The sequence below is a fragment of the Aethalodelphis obliquidens genome, unplaced genomic scaffold (assembly GCF_003676395.1).
Source record: "Aethalodelphis obliquidens isolate GAN/ISIS:26980383/991018 unplaced genomic scaffold, ASM367639v1 scaffold24, whole genome shotgun sequence".
NCBI lineage: Eukaryota > Metazoa > Chordata > Mammalia > Artiodactyla > Delphinidae > Aethalodelphis > Aethalodelphis obliquidens.
Genome location: NW_020837968.1, coordinates 17,183,869 through 17,200,102, shown reverse-complemented (window position 1 = coordinate 17,200,102; position 16,234 = coordinate 17,183,869). Strand labels below are relative to the sequence as shown.

The window sequence follows — 16,234 nt, the reverse complement described above, 5'->3', positions numbered from 1 at the left end:
CTCATCTGTTCAAAATCTTTCCATGACTCCCCATTTCACTCAGAGTAAAAGCCAAAGTCCTTACAGTGGCCCCCAAGGCTGTACATTATCCGGCTCCTTATATCACTCTACCTCATCTGCTGCTTCTCTCCACCTTATCTAGTCTTCTCCAGCCATCCTGGCCTCCTTGACGGTCCTGGAATGTGACAAGTAGGCTCCCACCATAAGGCCTTAGCACTGGCTATTCCCTCTGCCTGGAAGCCTTCATGGAGGCTGTAGTTCAGAGATCCCCAACTGCCTGGCCGCGGACTGGTACCAGTCCACGGCCTGTTAGGAACCCGGGCCGCACAGCAGGAGGTGAGCTGCGGGTAAGCTAGCAAAGCTTCATCTGCCGCTCCCCATAACTCGCATTCATCACTCGCCTGAACTATCCCCCCACCCCTCCCGCTCCGAAAAGTTGTCTTCCGGGAAACTGGTCCCTGGTGCCAGAAAGGTTGGGGACCGCTGCTGTAGTCCACTCCTTCAAGTCTGTGCTCACAGATCGTCTTTCCAGTGAGGTCTACCTTGACCACTTGATTTATTTATTCATTTATTTTTAAAGTTTTTTTTTGATGTGGACCATTTCTTAAAACTTTATTGAATTTGTTACAATATTGCTTCTGTTTTATGTTTTGGTTTTTTGGCCATGAGGCATGTGGGATCTTAGCTCCCAGACCAGGGATCAAACCCACACCCCCTGCACTGGAAGGGGAAGTCTCAACTACTGGACCACCAGGGAAGTCCCTTGACCACTTGATTTAAAATTGTAGGTGCATGCCTCATCCCCTTAGCCCCTTTAATTTTTTCCTTATAACTATATTTGGTAATGTAAGTCTTAATTATTAATATACTCAGCTACGGATTTTGTTGTCCACCCAATTTTTGTTTTCTTCATTAATGTATCCCAGCACTTAGAAGAATACCCAGCATGTAGTAGGTATTGGATAAATATTTACTGAATAAAGAGATGAATTCCCTTTACTTGACTTAGGACAATCCTCTTAAAAAAGCTAGACTTTAAACTAGATTTTTGGAGACATTTTAATACTAATCAAATTAGTCATAGTTTAATATTTAATATTTCCAGATATGTACCTGGAAGAGTAGGATAGGACTTTGATGGAGATTCTGGTAAGGGATATACTGGACAACGAAAGAACTGTCCGTCCTTGAGGCTAGGTAAATCCAGGTGCTTCACTCCACTTAAGCTCGCTCACAGGGACAATTCTGCCAGAACTAAGGCTTCCTGGAGTTAGGGTTCCCGGAATCTGTCTCCCTGGAAGGTGGAAGAGGGTACCTGAACCAGCTCTGCTACTCTTTCGAAATGAGCCTCTGCAATTCTCCTAGGCCTTCGCTTAGCTCCCTGCAAAGGGAGCAGTGTGTGGTCACATCCGAGGCTGTCCTGAGGGTGTAACAAGCAACCTTCAGAGAGGAAATCCAGGACATTCTTGAGCAACAGAAAAGCAGCGCCTCAGAAAGCTGCTTTACGCATTTCAAACTTCTTTGGTTTTATTTACTTATTTTTATTGTGGTAAAACAGGTAAAATTGACCATTTTCGTCATCTTTAAATGTTTGGTTTTTTTGTTTGTTTTTAGTTATAGAAAGTCACACATGAGTTCTAAATCAGAATTTGGACGATGGCAAATGAGACGAAAGGCGACAGCCCGAGGACTCCTTCACCAGGAGCTCTCGAAATGCGCTGCGGGCTGAGACGGCCCTGCCGATCTCCATCTTGCTGGGACGGGGCAGTGGCCAGGCCTCCAGGGACACCGGCCGTTCCAGCCGTGCGGCCGGGTCCTCCCATGAGGTCCGGTCGCCTGGCTTCGGCCGAGCCCCGCAGCACCGCCGCGGGGCGGACCCGTCCAGGTGCCGAGTCTCGGCCCAAGGTTCAGCCTCCTGGCCCAGTTCGAAACTGCGGGGAAGTGACGGCCGCAGCCCCCGGGCTCCTCCGGCGTCTTTCATTATTCCGTCTTTCAGAGGCGGCCTTACAGTCCCCGGCCCCGCCTGCAGGCGCGCGCTCCGGTCGCTCCGCCGCGCGCCCCCGGCGACGCGTCGTCCGAAGGCAAATAAAGAAAAGGTGACCCGGCGCCCGCCAACCCGGGCGCGAGCCAGCCGCCTCGCCTCCCTCCTGCCGCGGGCCCGCGCAGGCGCGCGCGGCTCAGTCCCCGCGTCCTCCCCTCCCCCAGCCAGCCTCGCGCGCCGCGGGCGGGGCTCCGCGCGGGGGGCGGAGCCGGCGCGGGCTCGGCGGGGGCCAGGCCCCGGGATTAGTTGGTTTCGGAGCAAAGCGGGGGGAGTCCGGGCCGTCGCGAGCGCTGAGTAGACAAAGCCGCGTCCGGGGGCCCGGTCGGAGGTGGGTCCGGGGCTCGGTGGCGCCCCAGACCGAGGGGAGAACTCTGCGGACCCGCACGCCGCCCCACCACCCGCCGTCGCTTTGCAACAGGTCCGTCGCCTCCCGGGCGGCCTCCCTCTGCGCTCCCCACCCCCGCACCGCGCGACCCCCTGGGCGCCTCCACTCGGCTCCGAGCCGCGGTCTGGCCATCCGCTTCGATGCGGTTCGGGTCCAAAATGATGCCGGTAAGCGGGCTGGCGGGTGGGGGCCGGGGCCGGGGTCGGAAGTGTGCGGGGTAGCGGGCGGGGGTCTGGTGCGCGCCTTCGTGCAGGTCCCGAGAGGAGCCCGGGGGCCTGAGTCCGCGTCGCGGGTGGTCTTTGCGTTGCAAACCTCGGGAGAGCTGCTGCGGCTCCATCCTCGGGGCTCTCCACCCCAAGCTCCTGCGTGCGGGAGCGGGGAGACCCTCACCGCGGGGAGGGGTTCCAGCAACTGCTCCAGAGTCGGTGAGGCAGCCACTCGAACTTTTCTTTTTCTCTCTGGTTGGGTCCTGACTTTTTGCAGTTCTTGAAGGTCAAGAACAAGGGAACCGGGAATCTTGTTATTTGCTTTGTCTTTAAACAAACAACTTTAAGTTGGAGTGAAATATACCTACTGAAAAGAGAACTCTTGCTTTATTTTTAGTTGAATTTCGATCTTGATAGCTGTGATGGCAGCCAAGCTACTCTATCTCTTTCTGGAAACTGGTTTTAATAAATGCAACCTCAAAGTTTTTGATCGCAGTAAACGCATTTGCCTGGTTCCTGCTGTTTCCCACAACTTGTTTAGCTAGACCTCTGAGAAGATTAGTGAGTTGTTTATAGGCTCTGTAGGCTTTTGACGTGGCCACCAGGACACAGGTGAACAGCAGGTTTGAGACATTTGAAATGCCCCTTTCCTTCAACGGTCGCAGAACCTGGAGGCTTGCAATGGCTTATGCAGACTTCAGTAGTGTTGTTTCCTCGAGGAAGTTGTACTTAAACCTCTCCCACTGAAGCGGGATCATCTTGCAGTCATCCGATGTTTTCTTATGGCTTCATTTGTTAAAACAAAGAAACAACTTTTCTTTTACTTTTATACAATCTGTGGAATGAGTGGCGACAAATTTTGTTTATATGCAGTCACAGATGCAGAATATAATATTCTGTCCCCAGGCCCCCTAGCTTGTGTTTAAGGAGGGCGTCCCTAAACTTTCACGCACTGGACACACTTAATTTATTGGATTTAATAATTGAGTTTAGATGGTTTGGGATAGTTTGTCCTGCCAGGATTCAGGGAATTTGAAAGTGTTAATAGCATTATGCATCCTATTTTAGTTTAATACCTGGTTATGAAGTTAGGTTTGTGATGTGAATGCCCAATATTAAAATACGGACATTGGATAAGGGTGAGGGATTTTGCTGTTAAAATTTTTTATTCCTTGGATTTACATTTCTTTGCCTTAAAATAACTTTTGCAAGTTGTCTGTGAATTCTTCTTAAAAATAGGAGCAAGACAGCAAATGTGCGTTGTTGCAATATGATTTCTTCCTTGAAGAAGGAAGGTGTTCTTTGGGCTTTCTTAATGCTTATGAAAGTTTTCTTTCTCCCAACTACATACCAGATCATCACAATCTATAAAGATTTATGTAGCTCTTTAGACTATATTTAATTTAGCAGCATGGTTCTTCTGATTGCCTTTCCTAATGTCAGTAGACTCTTAATGAGACTGTGTGGTGTGATGGCATGCGCAGTATTTGCTCAGCTCCTACCTTTGTGACTGTACCCTTTTTTCTTTTTTACTGATTTGTTCCTCAATTTCACCATCTGCAAAATGGGGATGATAGTAGCTCTTAGGGTGGTTGGGAGGATTAGAGTTACTGTTTATGAAGCAGTTGGTGCCTCATTGCCTCGCTTAGAATAGTTGCTAGATAAGAACTTCTCCTGAATTTGCAATATTGGTTAAACTGGAGATTCTTATACTTGCCACACACAAAAATATGAAACAAATTTTCACTTAGTAACCTCATGTTATACGTGTCTTTATCCTGTAATGTTTGGGGTACTTGAAAATAAGACTGTTTTCTTAAATATATTCTCCTCTTTAGCTTTTAATATGGATTTTTATTCCACCAAGTGAGGTTTTGAATTTATTACTTTGAAAAATTCTAATTTATCAGGAAGAACATTATGCTTAATATGGAAAAATGGATAGTCTCAGAAAGTAGATAGTTGCCTTGATATACTTTCTTGTTGGGGTAAAATGTACGTAACATAAAAATGACCATTTTAACCGTTTTTAAGTGTATAGTTCTGTGGCATTAAGAGTACATTTTTTTGATCTGCTTTTAAAGGCATGCTAAAAATAATTTGCTGTTGATATTTAGGCTGCATTATATTAAAAATGTGCAAATAAACTGTGTTCATGTGTGTTCTCACCAAATGTTAGAGAATCAAGTGATTTTCTTCCATGTGGGACATGAAGTGATACTTGGACCCCAAACCAGAAGGGGATGATGCATTTTAGCAGGCTAACTAAAAATAAGTAGACAAGTGCTGAGAATCACAATAGAGGTAATGATAGGTTATTGCAGAGAAGGGGGTAATAATTACACTCATTTTCAGATACCTGCCATAGTTAGTATGTCTGGTTCTGTGATATTTCCACAACTTGGTGAGGAGAAACTGATTATGCTTTCATACTTGACACCTTATTTTTTCTTCATTAAAGAAAGGGTCATTTGCAGTATGACTTTTTAGTGAGCCACTCTCATAGTGTATTTACTTATCAAATAAAGGGAAATCATCATTAAAAGCAAAATTTCTCAGCCATTTAAAATTATATCAGATATCTTTTTTTCATTGCTTTCATTTTGTGAAGTGTTGTATTCAAAGAAGAATATTTTTATGAAGGAGCTTAGCTAACTCTAAAAGCATTCACTGTTCTTTTAGATATAGTTTTATCAAAGTTTTTGTTTGTACTTGCTGCTGAAACGTAAATTAACAAAATGTACACACAAAACCACACACAGTATTCTGCAGTGCCACATGGAAGGCCAGAGGACTTGAATTTGCCTGTCTCAGTGGTTGATGTCATATATTTGGCATTTATATCCAGCTGTGGTGGAAATGAACTGTATCTGTGCTGTCCAGTGTGGTAGCCACCAGCCACCTGCAGCCACTGCACTTGAAATGGGCCTAGTGGGACCAAGGAATTGAATTTTTTAAAAAAATATATTTAATTTTAATTACATCGAAATAGTCACATGTGCCTGGTGGCCACTGACTGTATTTACAGTGCAGTCAGTTTGACGAAGTGGCACAAAGGATAATTTTACATTTGAATCCCATATTGCAGCTTCACATTTACATTAATAGTTTAAATGAAATAGTGATGGCCTGTTTATCCCTAATGACTTGGAGAATGGTTTTTCTGATTATTTAATTTAGTGTTCTGCCTAAACAAATTTTATCATGTAGCCCTAATACGGATAATATTTTCGAGAAAATAATAGCTTATTTTAAAGAGCTCAGTTGAACTAATCATGATTTATTTTTAGGTTTATGGCTTCTTATCTTTTGGTGCTTCAGAGGTATCGTAATTATTTCTAGTTATCCCATGATGCTGTGAAATAATATCTGATTATTTGAGCTTCTAGTCTGGGGAGTCTGGGACCAAAAAAATGGGATACTGTAGTAGCTCCTTTAGAAGTTTGATACCTGGTCAGTCGGATTTACATATTTCTAAAGGCAACTAGGTGCAGCTTCGTTAGATGTACAGCCCAAGAGCTTAACTTCTGCTGAAATACTTGTATTAGTTTCATATAGAAGTGCTGGTTTTGCCCCTACTATTTTTTTTTTTTTTTTTTTTTTTTTTTTTTCGGTACGTGGGCCTTTCAGTGTTGTGGCCTCTCCCGTTGCGGAGCACAGGCTCCAGACGCGCAGGCTCAGCGGCCATGGCTCACGGGCCCAGCCGCTCCGCAGCATGTGGGATCTTCCCGGACCGGGGCACGAACCCGCGTCCCCTGCATCGGCAGGCGGACTCTCAACCACTGCGCCACCAGGGAAGCAAAGCGCTGGTTTTATTTGCACATATTTTTCCAAACTGAGATTGTGTTTTGAAATTACAAACCTTTCAAGTTATAGCATTGGAACATTGTATTATTATGATTATACCACATCCTGAAAGAATTTCTTTTTGTTGTTGAGTAGTAATGTAGTGAGTTAGTTTAGGTTTTATTCCAGAAGAAAATTTAAGGTAGGTTCTCTATAGAATTGTAATTCTCAAAGGCTGTTAAATCACCTATTTTAAAAAATGTGCAAAGTATCTCACATTTCATGTGCTGTAGTGAAATTTGTTGCCTTGTGACTTCTGCAACACTAATTAAAAGCTGAAAAGCATTTAATAATTTCTGTATTTTTACCTGTTTCAGAGAAACCAGATTTCGACTTTATAAAGAAACGTAGCACAAACGTGTACCTGCTTATATTTAAAAAATTAACTTAGAACTTCTTTATCTGGGAGGGACACGGAGGGTCATTTATTAATACACTGCTTCTAGGAAGAACTGTTTTCTCTCCCTCTTCACGTCCCCTGCCCCCCAGCAGCAGACAGTAAAAACAAGAAAACAAAACCTCTCTTTTCTGGCGCTTTTAAGGAATACTGTAGACCTTTATCTCTTGGTAATCTACCATAGTGTGTGAGACTCCTTAAAAAGTCTTTCTAAAGCTAACTTAACACTGAGCCATTCTTGCAGCTCATGTGAGGTCCAGCCTCTCTCCAGCTCAAATAGGGTAACTGCGTACCAATACATGTTGGTATGATTTGCCGTCATGTATTGTAAACCTCTCACCACCCTTCTCTACTAACAAATATCACAAAGAATATGAAGAATGGGATATAAGAATTCAGGAATCCGGGGTGTTCTTTTCAGCTCATGCCATGTCGTCAAGTCAAACATTATTTAAATACATTTTTTTTGACGGTGTGCTGGGTACTGAACAGAACATTTCCCTTAATCAGATGTCATTGAGAAAAGCACACAGAGATGACAGACCGTGTGAGAGGTATACTTACGCTGGAGTGGTAGGTGAGACAGTAAAAGTTTTCATCTTGTTGGGGAGAGCCAAGAAGTCTTAGTCATTAAGGAGATCCTTTAGGAGCACTGAGCATTAAGGAGGATTCTTAAAACGTTCTGCATACTGTCTTATCAAAAGAAAACTATCTTATCGAAGAAATGCAAATTCTCAACATAGTTAGATCATGTGCAAGAAACGTAGCTTCGCAGACTCAGCCACTGTGGCCATTTTTAGCTCTTTTCTACATAAAATTTATCCAAAAAACAAATGATTTATTTGGTTAGTGGAACCAGATTTTCATTGAAAATGTTCATGGGGCCAGTAAATACTGAACTTTCCCTTTTGAAATGCATATTTCAGTGGGTTTTCTAGAAACAGATTTATAACTTAGTACTATTTATTTAAATTCGAAACATTTCTACCAGAAATCCCTAAGGCGCAAGTTTAGGAAAGTAAACTATTGTAGAATACCAGTTGAAACTGCTAGTGGTAAAAATAAAAAATGGTCAAGGCAGTGTATTGGCCTTCCACAGTGGAATGAACAATTTCTCTGTAAACCAGCATGGGTGAAAGCCCTGTGCTCTCATTTCCCACCCAGGATGGAGAGGGAGCTTCTCCTGGAACCCCTGTGTGCCCAACACCTGCCCCGAGGTTAGGCTGCTCATCCCAGATAATCTCCTTATGACCCTGTGAAGCGAGGCTACCCCCTTCTCATACAACAGATAAGGAATTTCAAGTTCAAAGGGTTTCGGTAATTTACTGCAGGTCACTTGGCAGAAATGAAATGAAAACGAGGTCTACCTGTGAAGAAATGTTCTAGAATGGTTTTTTTTGTTTGTTTTGTTCTGTTTTGGCTGAGCCGCATGGCGTGTGGGATCTTAGTTTCCCCGACCAGGGATTGAACCCATGCCCCCTGCGGTGGAAGCGCGGAGTCCTAACCACTGGACCACCAGGGAAGTCCCTCTAGAATGTTTTTATATACTGGGCAGGACAGTAGTCATGATGTTCTTTTGGCTAATGATAACTTCAAATATTGCTTTTCAGAGTATAACTATAATTATTTTTGACGCAGAAAAAGGAGAACAGAGGTATCTTCCCATATTTAAATCCAAACTGGATGAGAAGATTGGTAAATGTTTCTTACCAAGTTTCGACTGATGTGGAGCTGACCTCACCCTGTGCAGAGTAAACATCTCAGTGACTATTAGTTTTTCCTATGTCTAATACTTCCATAGAGATCTTAGTTCTTCCACATCAGCAGGGAAAGAGAAGGGGTGTAATGATTACCTTTTTTTTTTTCTCTTCTTTCTTTTTAATGTTTACCTTTTGTATGAGGGGTGTTGGATAATCTTTCTTTGACGGTATCTTTAAACAGGGTGTGAAGGTGATGAGGTAGGAAAGAAAGGGCAGAGTAGCGTAGGCGTGTTGGGAGCCGTGGAGGGCAAGGAAAGCGTGGCGTCTGCTGAGAGATTGCCATCGTCATTGTGCAGTCATTTCCAGAGGCTTGAGAGGGACAGCAGTGACTTGAAGGAATGCCCGCTGCTGGTGGGATCTCCGGGCGGGGGCAGAGTGACAGCATCTCCCCTTGCTGCCCCAGGGTTGTCTGTATAGTGAGCAATAGTGATTCAGTTTAGTCAGATGAATTTATCGGAAGTAAACTAGGGACTGATGTCAAACGACATCACATTAAATCATCGCTCTTCATTCTTCCTCATTAACCTGCTGATTGTTTTTGGATGGCCTTTTGGAGACAACATCTGTTCAACAGGTAATTTTAGCGAACATCCACTGTATTCCAGCCACTGTTCTAAGTGCCATGGACACAGGAAAGAAGAAGAGTTTTCGGGGAGCTTACCTTTCAAGAAGTTCAGTGTGGGGCTTGGAGGGGGGCGGATATGGAAAGTAAAAAAACAAAACATGAGAGGTATGTAGGATTTAAATAGCATCATGTGACTGGGATGGCTGCTTTAGATTGGATGGTCAGGGAAGTGACATTTCGGCTGAGACCTGAATGACAGGAAGGGGCTGGTCTTGTGAAGATTTGTGGGAGGGGCATATCAAGTAGGCAGAATTCCCAGGGGCTGGTGTAAAGGCCCGGAGGAAGCAATGGGGATGGTGAGGCTGGAGATTAGCAGGCTGCGGGGCGGGTGGCAGGAGCGGAGGTGGAGCGGTGCAGCGTGTAGGCTTTCCTGGGCTGGGGCGAAGATTTTAGGTGGCAGGGGAGGGGATGTGGCAGCCACTGGAAGAGTTTTAAGCAGTAAAAGTGACATAATCTGAGAGGTTAGATAAGATCCCTCCGTTGCTGTGTGAGAATGGATGATGGCGGTGCCAGAGCGAAAGAACTGGGAAAGGTGCGAGAGACTGATAACCCACGTCATAGGAAGACTACAGAAAACCACCTAAGATGGATAAAAGCGTTATCACACCGAGGGCCCAGCTGTTAGTGTGAACTGGATGTGAGCTCAGTCCACACAGTGTGTGACTTGCTCTAGGCGTTCAGAAGCTTCAAGGGTGAGAGAAGAAACAGTAACACCTGCCTGGGGTTGGGATGAAGACCAGGACAGGGATGGGGAGGGTAACATGTCCACAAGCTCCTCCTATGGGACTAAAGAGAAACCAGACTTTTTATATCATTAGAGAGCTCTGCAGAGCTTGAGAGAAAGCCGCCTTCTGTCCCCGTGGTTCTTTAAACGGAGAGGGGCACATCAGGTTTCTTACAGAAGCCATAACCCTGCAAGTGTTGTACAACAACTGTGCCTTTGACCATGTGACCACGCCACCTTGGAAGCTTCTGATACTTTCACCTACAAGTTCCTTGACCTCCTTTTTTTTTTTTTTTTAAAGTGCTGTGATAATCTTCATTTTATTGACAAATACAAAGCAGCTAGCAATCTAGGAAATTCAAGTCAGAGGTGACTTGAATTCTAGAAAGGGTCTCCTCGTGCCAGTGTTTTTCTGCACCCCAACAATATCTAGTTGCTAACTGATACCTGGTTTGTGATGTGTAGGTCGTTTTTTGGTAATTTATTGATCTCCTGGAAAGGGGGGGCTATTTTTTTTTTTTTTTGCAGTACGCAGGCCTCTCACTGCTGTGGCCTCTCCTGCTGCGGAGCACAGGCTCCGGATGCGCAGACTCAGGGGCCATGGCTCATGGGCCCAGCCGCTCCGCGGCATGTGGGATCTTCCCGGACCGGGGCACGAACCCGTGTCCCCTGCATCGGCAGGTGAACTCTCAACCACTGCGGGGTGGGGGGGGCTATTTTGGATAACACTTTTATTTTAAAGGTAGATAGGATCCTTTCTCTGGTAGGTTTTGCCTGCTGTTTTCAGTGGTCGGGAGACCTGGGCGTTATCCTGCTTTCCTTCCTTTCCTATCCTGCTTTCCTTCCTTCTGTTTTCTCCCATAATGGTTTCATCACTGTCACGGACCCCTCCTCTCTAGCCCCTGGTGCTCCTCTTCTGCATCACCCCTCGCCTGCCTGGACTGGGGTGATCCTCTCCTTATTTATCTTCTTACCCTTACTGTTCTTCATGCCTTCAATCCATCTATACACTACTTTGTGGTGGTCTTTCTTTTTTTTTAATTAATCAATTGATTTATTTTTGGCTGCGTTGGGTCTTTGTTGCTGCACGCGGGCTTTCTCTAGTTGTGGCGAGCGGGGGCTACCCTTCCTTGCGGTGCGCGGGCTTCTCATTGTGGTGGCTTCTCTTTTTGTGTAGCATGGGCTCTAGGCGCATGGGCTGCAGTAGTCGTGGCATGCGGGCTCAGTAATTGTGGCTTGCAGGCTTCAGTAGTTGTGGCTCGTGGGCTCTAGAGCGCAGGCTCAGTAGTTGTGGCGCACAGGCTTAGTTGCTCCGCAGCATGTGGGATCTTCCCGGACTAGGGCTCGAACCCGTGTCCCCTGCCTTGGCAGGCGGATTCCTGACCACTGCGCCACCAGGGAAGACCCCGTGGTGGTCTTTCTGAAACAGCAGTCTGTCTCTTCCCCCTCCAGAATTCTTCCAGACTGACTTGTATTACTTACAGACTATGATATAACCTCCTTAGCTAGATACAAAGTTTCTTTATTGTCTAGCCCGGTAGATTTCGATTTCGGCCTTTTTGTGTCAAGATAGACTTCCAGAATATTTTGCCTCTCAGCGGGCAGTGGAAGTGATTGAAAGACTCAAAACACAGAACAAGTCAGCACTTCCAACCCAGCACCCACCGTGGAGGGGGAGTAAATAGTGTGTTTGCTTTGTGCTGAATGGAAGAGCAGCCACCTCCTCACTGCTCAGCCGACCTTCCTTCGGGATCGAGGGGCAGTTCTGGAAGATCTGCTCACCACCTCACACATGCTCCCAGGGACCCTGCGTTAGGACTGTTTGTGGGGCCTGATCCGTTTTCCTTTTGCTCACAGTAAGTTGCACCTTCTTGTATATTGCCGTCCACCACCTGCTCTGCGCCATCTGACTTTGCCATAATCCCCTGTGTGTGTAAAACAAGTTTTGTACGTTGTAGGTTTCTACGGTGCAGCTGCGGCTCACCGGTTGAAAAGTGACCTGTCTCTTCTGTTTGTCCTCCCACCTTCCTGTTTCAGCAGTTCCAGGATTGCAGTGAGGATAGCATGCTAGGTTTCCTCACACCTTTACGTGTGATGTTTTTCTGCCTGGATGGCCCTCTTCCTGCTTGTCTTACTCATCCTGCAGTTTTCAGTTCAGTAGTACTTCTTGAAAGGAGTGCTTTTTTTTTTTTTTTTTGCGGTACGAGGGCCTCTCACTGCTGTGGCCTCTCCCATTGCGGATCACAGGCTCCGGACGCGCAGGCTCAGCGGCCATGGCTCACGGGCCCAGCCGCTCCGCGGCATGTGGGATCTTCCTGGACCGGGGCACGAACCCGTGTCCCCTGCATCCGCAGGCAGACTCTCAACCACTGCGCCACCAGGGAAGCCCGAAAGGGGTGCTTTTTTTTTTTTTTGGGGGATTGAGAGGAAACTGAAGGAGGAACTTCTTCAGAGTGACTGACATTGATGGGATAAGACAGTCTCAGGGGAGGTGACTATTCTGTTGACGTAGATGAAGTGCTTATGTAATCAGATACCTAAGACCAGCTAGTTTTTAGTATGTAATGAATTTTTCCCACAATTAAAGTAACCACTTCATATGTGCTGTGTCATTTTCCCCAGAATGGTAATTATCTCAGAAAATGATTGTGTACTCTAGGTAACACTGAATGAATGGCTAGGATATCCCATATGTGATGAACTTTTTTTTTTTTTTTTGCGGTACGCGGGCCTCTCACTGCTATGGCCTCTCCCGCTGCGGAGCACAGGCTCCGGACGCGCAGGCTCAGCGGCCATGGCACACGGGCCCAGCCGCTCCGCAGCATGTGGGATCTTCCCGGACCGGGGCACGAACCCGTGTCCCCTGCATCGGCAGGTGGACTCTAAACCACTGCGCCACCAGGGAAGCCCTGTGATGAACTTTTCTAACAGTACTGTTCAAATTGGTATTGAGACGAATGTGTCATTGATTTCTAGATTCTACTCACTTGCTATTGTGACCAAAGAAATAGCTTATGATGTAAAAAAAAAAAAATCCATTGAATATGATTTTATAATTTTTTTTTATGTAACTCAGATATCTCATAGAAACTGATGGACTGATGTTTAAAATATTCCATGCTAAAAAGGCAGTACATGTCGTGTGTGAGTGGTACACTTAGTGTAGAAGTAGGTTTAAATATCATTGATCTTTAATACAACATTAGTTGATGTAACTCATGGTAATTGATGAAGATTTAATAAAGCAGTTTAATGGCCTCGAGAGTAAACTCTGGGCAGGAGAGACGGCTCAGAAGTCATAATAGGCCTCTCTAAGCAGTGATCATCAGATAACTGTAATAAGGTTGGACTGATCATCAGGGAGGCTGGAGAGTATCTGTTTGAGGGAAAGGACTCAAAACTGTATCCCCGCTGCTCCTGAGGGAGGCTCCGCAGAGACCTCTGTTGGGTTGCCCACTGAGATGGGGGGAGAGGCGGAAGGGCCGACCAGGCTGGGATAACTGGGGTAACGGGACAGCACACTTCCTACAGAAGGCCGGCAGCCCAGCCCACCTCTAGGGCGGAGTGTGTCCAAGATAGGGAGCCAAGTGAGCCACGGAGTGTTTCGGTGCACACTCCCTGCCAGCAGAGCGACCACGGGAGCAGACAGCCGGGACTCCGAGGGGCAGGACGCTGAAAACCCGGAAGATCGGAACTCTCTGCATCTCATTTCTAACCCCCTTCCAGGGTTGTAAGCCATAGTTGGGCTGAATGGCTCTGAGCGTTTGAGAGACTGAAAGAAGCTTTGGTTGCTGTTGCTATGTCTTAATCAAATCCCCTTTATGTATGAGTGTTAAGAGAGGTGTTTTTCTTGACCAGTTATAGGAAGCCTAGTGGCAGCATCCTCTTCTAGAAGGAAGTCTGGGGGCTTCCTTCATTCATGACATTCTTTCTCCACAGAGGAATTATTAAATACAAAACCCATCTTGACTTTAATCTCACTACGAGCATTATTACCTGGCTGTCCCTATGGTGAGTTTCCTGTGAGTTGTAAGATTGCGGAGGATTTATGTCACTCTTTTTACAGATCGTTCATTTTTCTCTAAAGGACAATTTTTTTCTCCTCTTACATTGTTTTTTTTTTTTTTTTTCCCTCTTAGGTAAACCTAAGCAATTTGAGTTTTTGTAAATCAAAGCTCTGAAGGTGTTATTGCAAAGCTTAATTTCCTTTCTCTGACAGGGAACGTCTTAAACTCTTAATTCTTTTTTTCTTTCTGTGGAACTTCACATGGTTTTTTCAATCAAAGGAATAAACTTTGGCCTCTGACACAAGTGCATTTCTTGTAAATGCACCGGCCAGTTTTTTTTTTTTAATTTCCTCTTGGAAAAGTCTTCCAAATTTTAATCTGAAATAATTCCTCTTTGAAATGAGTCATTCTTGTGTTAATAGCATAACATTATAGTTACAGTGAATACATGTCCTGTAAAAATGGAACTCTTAAAAATAAATCTTTGATCTGTTCTTTTTAAGTGAAAATTGTCCGTGACTTTGGATGTTTGGAAAGGCAAACCTTCCTTCAGACATGACAGGTGTGAATGACTGTGCACAGCGTGTGGGGAGGTGTGGCCTGGCCCAACTTAACATAGTGTTTGATCTTTCCCTGAATCTTCTTTCTCTTCAGATTGATCACTTTAAGAATCGAACCACATTTACTAGTTTTACTGAAATATTTTCACATTGTTTTATCACAGTTTGTATTGTGTTATGTGTACTTTTAAATTGTAAATTACTGTAAAAATATATTAACGTTGAGATTTAAACAAATTTAAAGTGACATCTATATCCGATCTCCTAATACCACGGATTTCACTTACATATTCCATACAAGTCAGTTCCTGTGTCCATATGTTTTAGACTTTTTTTTTTTTAATTTATTTTTGGCTGCGTTTGGTCTTTGTTGCTGCGCGTGGGCTTTCTCTAGTTGCGGCGAGCAGGGGCTACTCTTCGTCGCGGTGTGCGAGCTTCTCATTGCGGTGGCTTCTCTTGTTGCGGAGCACGGGCTCTAGGCACGCGGGTTCAGTAGTTGTGGCTCACAGGCTCTAGAGCGCAGGCTCAGTAGTTGTGGCGCACGGGCATAGCTGCTCCGCGGCATGTGGGATCTTCCCAGACCAGGGGCTCGAACCCGTGTCCCCTGCATTGGCAGGTGGATTCTTAACCACTGCACCACCAGGGAAGTCCCCAGATGTTTTAAATGGTTACAATCTACAACTTAATATTACTGTTTTATAACTTTTTCTTACCATTTTTCTAACACTATACTTACAGTAGTTGGTAGCTGGGTCATAGTCCTTCCAGCAGTTGTATTTTAACTTACTTTTCCTTGCTTAACTTACTGGATATTTAGTTTTCTATCTTGCTATTTATTGATCCAGCACCGTAGTGAAAATCTTCAGGCATTTAGAGTTTTTCTTCATTTTATTTATTTCTCTAGGGATAATTCATGAGGTATACATAAATTTATGGTTTTTGATACATGATTCATTTTACTTTCTAAATGGGAGTTTTAACAATTTTTAGTACCATCATTATGTCTTTGAATGAATCACTTTCCCACAACCTCATCTCTGTTATATCATCTTTTAATAGAAGACTAATTTAATAGTTGTAAGTGATGCCTTGTTGTTTTAATTTAATTTATCCTCCCACCCCCAAGTTTTACCATTTGTATTGCCCTATGTGATCTGTCTGTTATAGCCTCTGCTCTTAAGAATACTCTAGATTTGACTCTTGTTGTTTATTGGGTAATCTATTCTCTTTGTGGCTCATACTATAAAAAAATGAAGTTCTTGATTTACAAGTTGGAAAGAAGTTAACAGTTGATGTCTGTATGTCACTGAGAAGGGCTGACCAGCTTTTAAGGGAAGAAAAGCCATCTCCTCTGTTCCATCCAAGCTAGACGCCATGAGCATTTTCCGATGCCCCAGCAATTTATTGTCCTCGTAGCCGCAGGTGCAGCTGTAAAGGCTCATGTGTTGTTTTGATCTGATTATTGCTGCACTGTTTATGATGAAGTTAATTTAGGTCACAAGTTCCCAGGAACACATTTGTGAGTCAGTGAGAATAACCAGGATTCTCACGGCAGCCTCCCAGGGGATTTAACTCTAGGGAACTCCATTTTCCTTGCTTCCATATGGGAAAGAAGCTAAGGAAGTCACCTCTATTTTCTTGAGAATATGGTGGTTTTTTTTTTTTTTTTTTTTTTTTTTTTTT

General features: G+C 44.7%; 1 protein-coding gene across 2 annotated transcripts in view; it reads left to right on the top strand.

The window, feature by feature from the left end:
• Window positions 1-1,533: 1,533 nt before the first annotated feature.
• TP53BP2 (tumor protein p53 binding protein 2) overlaps window positions 1,534-16,234 on the top strand; it is a 67,391-nt gene continuing 52,690 nt past the window's right edge. The window contains exon 1 of one of the 2 annotated variants that reach the window (XM_027122273.1): window positions 1,534-1,558. Coding sequence is in view for 1 of the 2 variants with exons in the window: in XM_027122272.1 (XP_026978073.1) it covers window positions 2,567-2,593 (27 nt within the window). In the remaining variant the exon portion in view is untranslated. Of the gene's footprint in view, window positions 1,559-2,250; window positions 2,594-16,234 lie in introns of those variants that run through there. The other variant, XM_027122272.1, reaches the window with a different exon arrangement.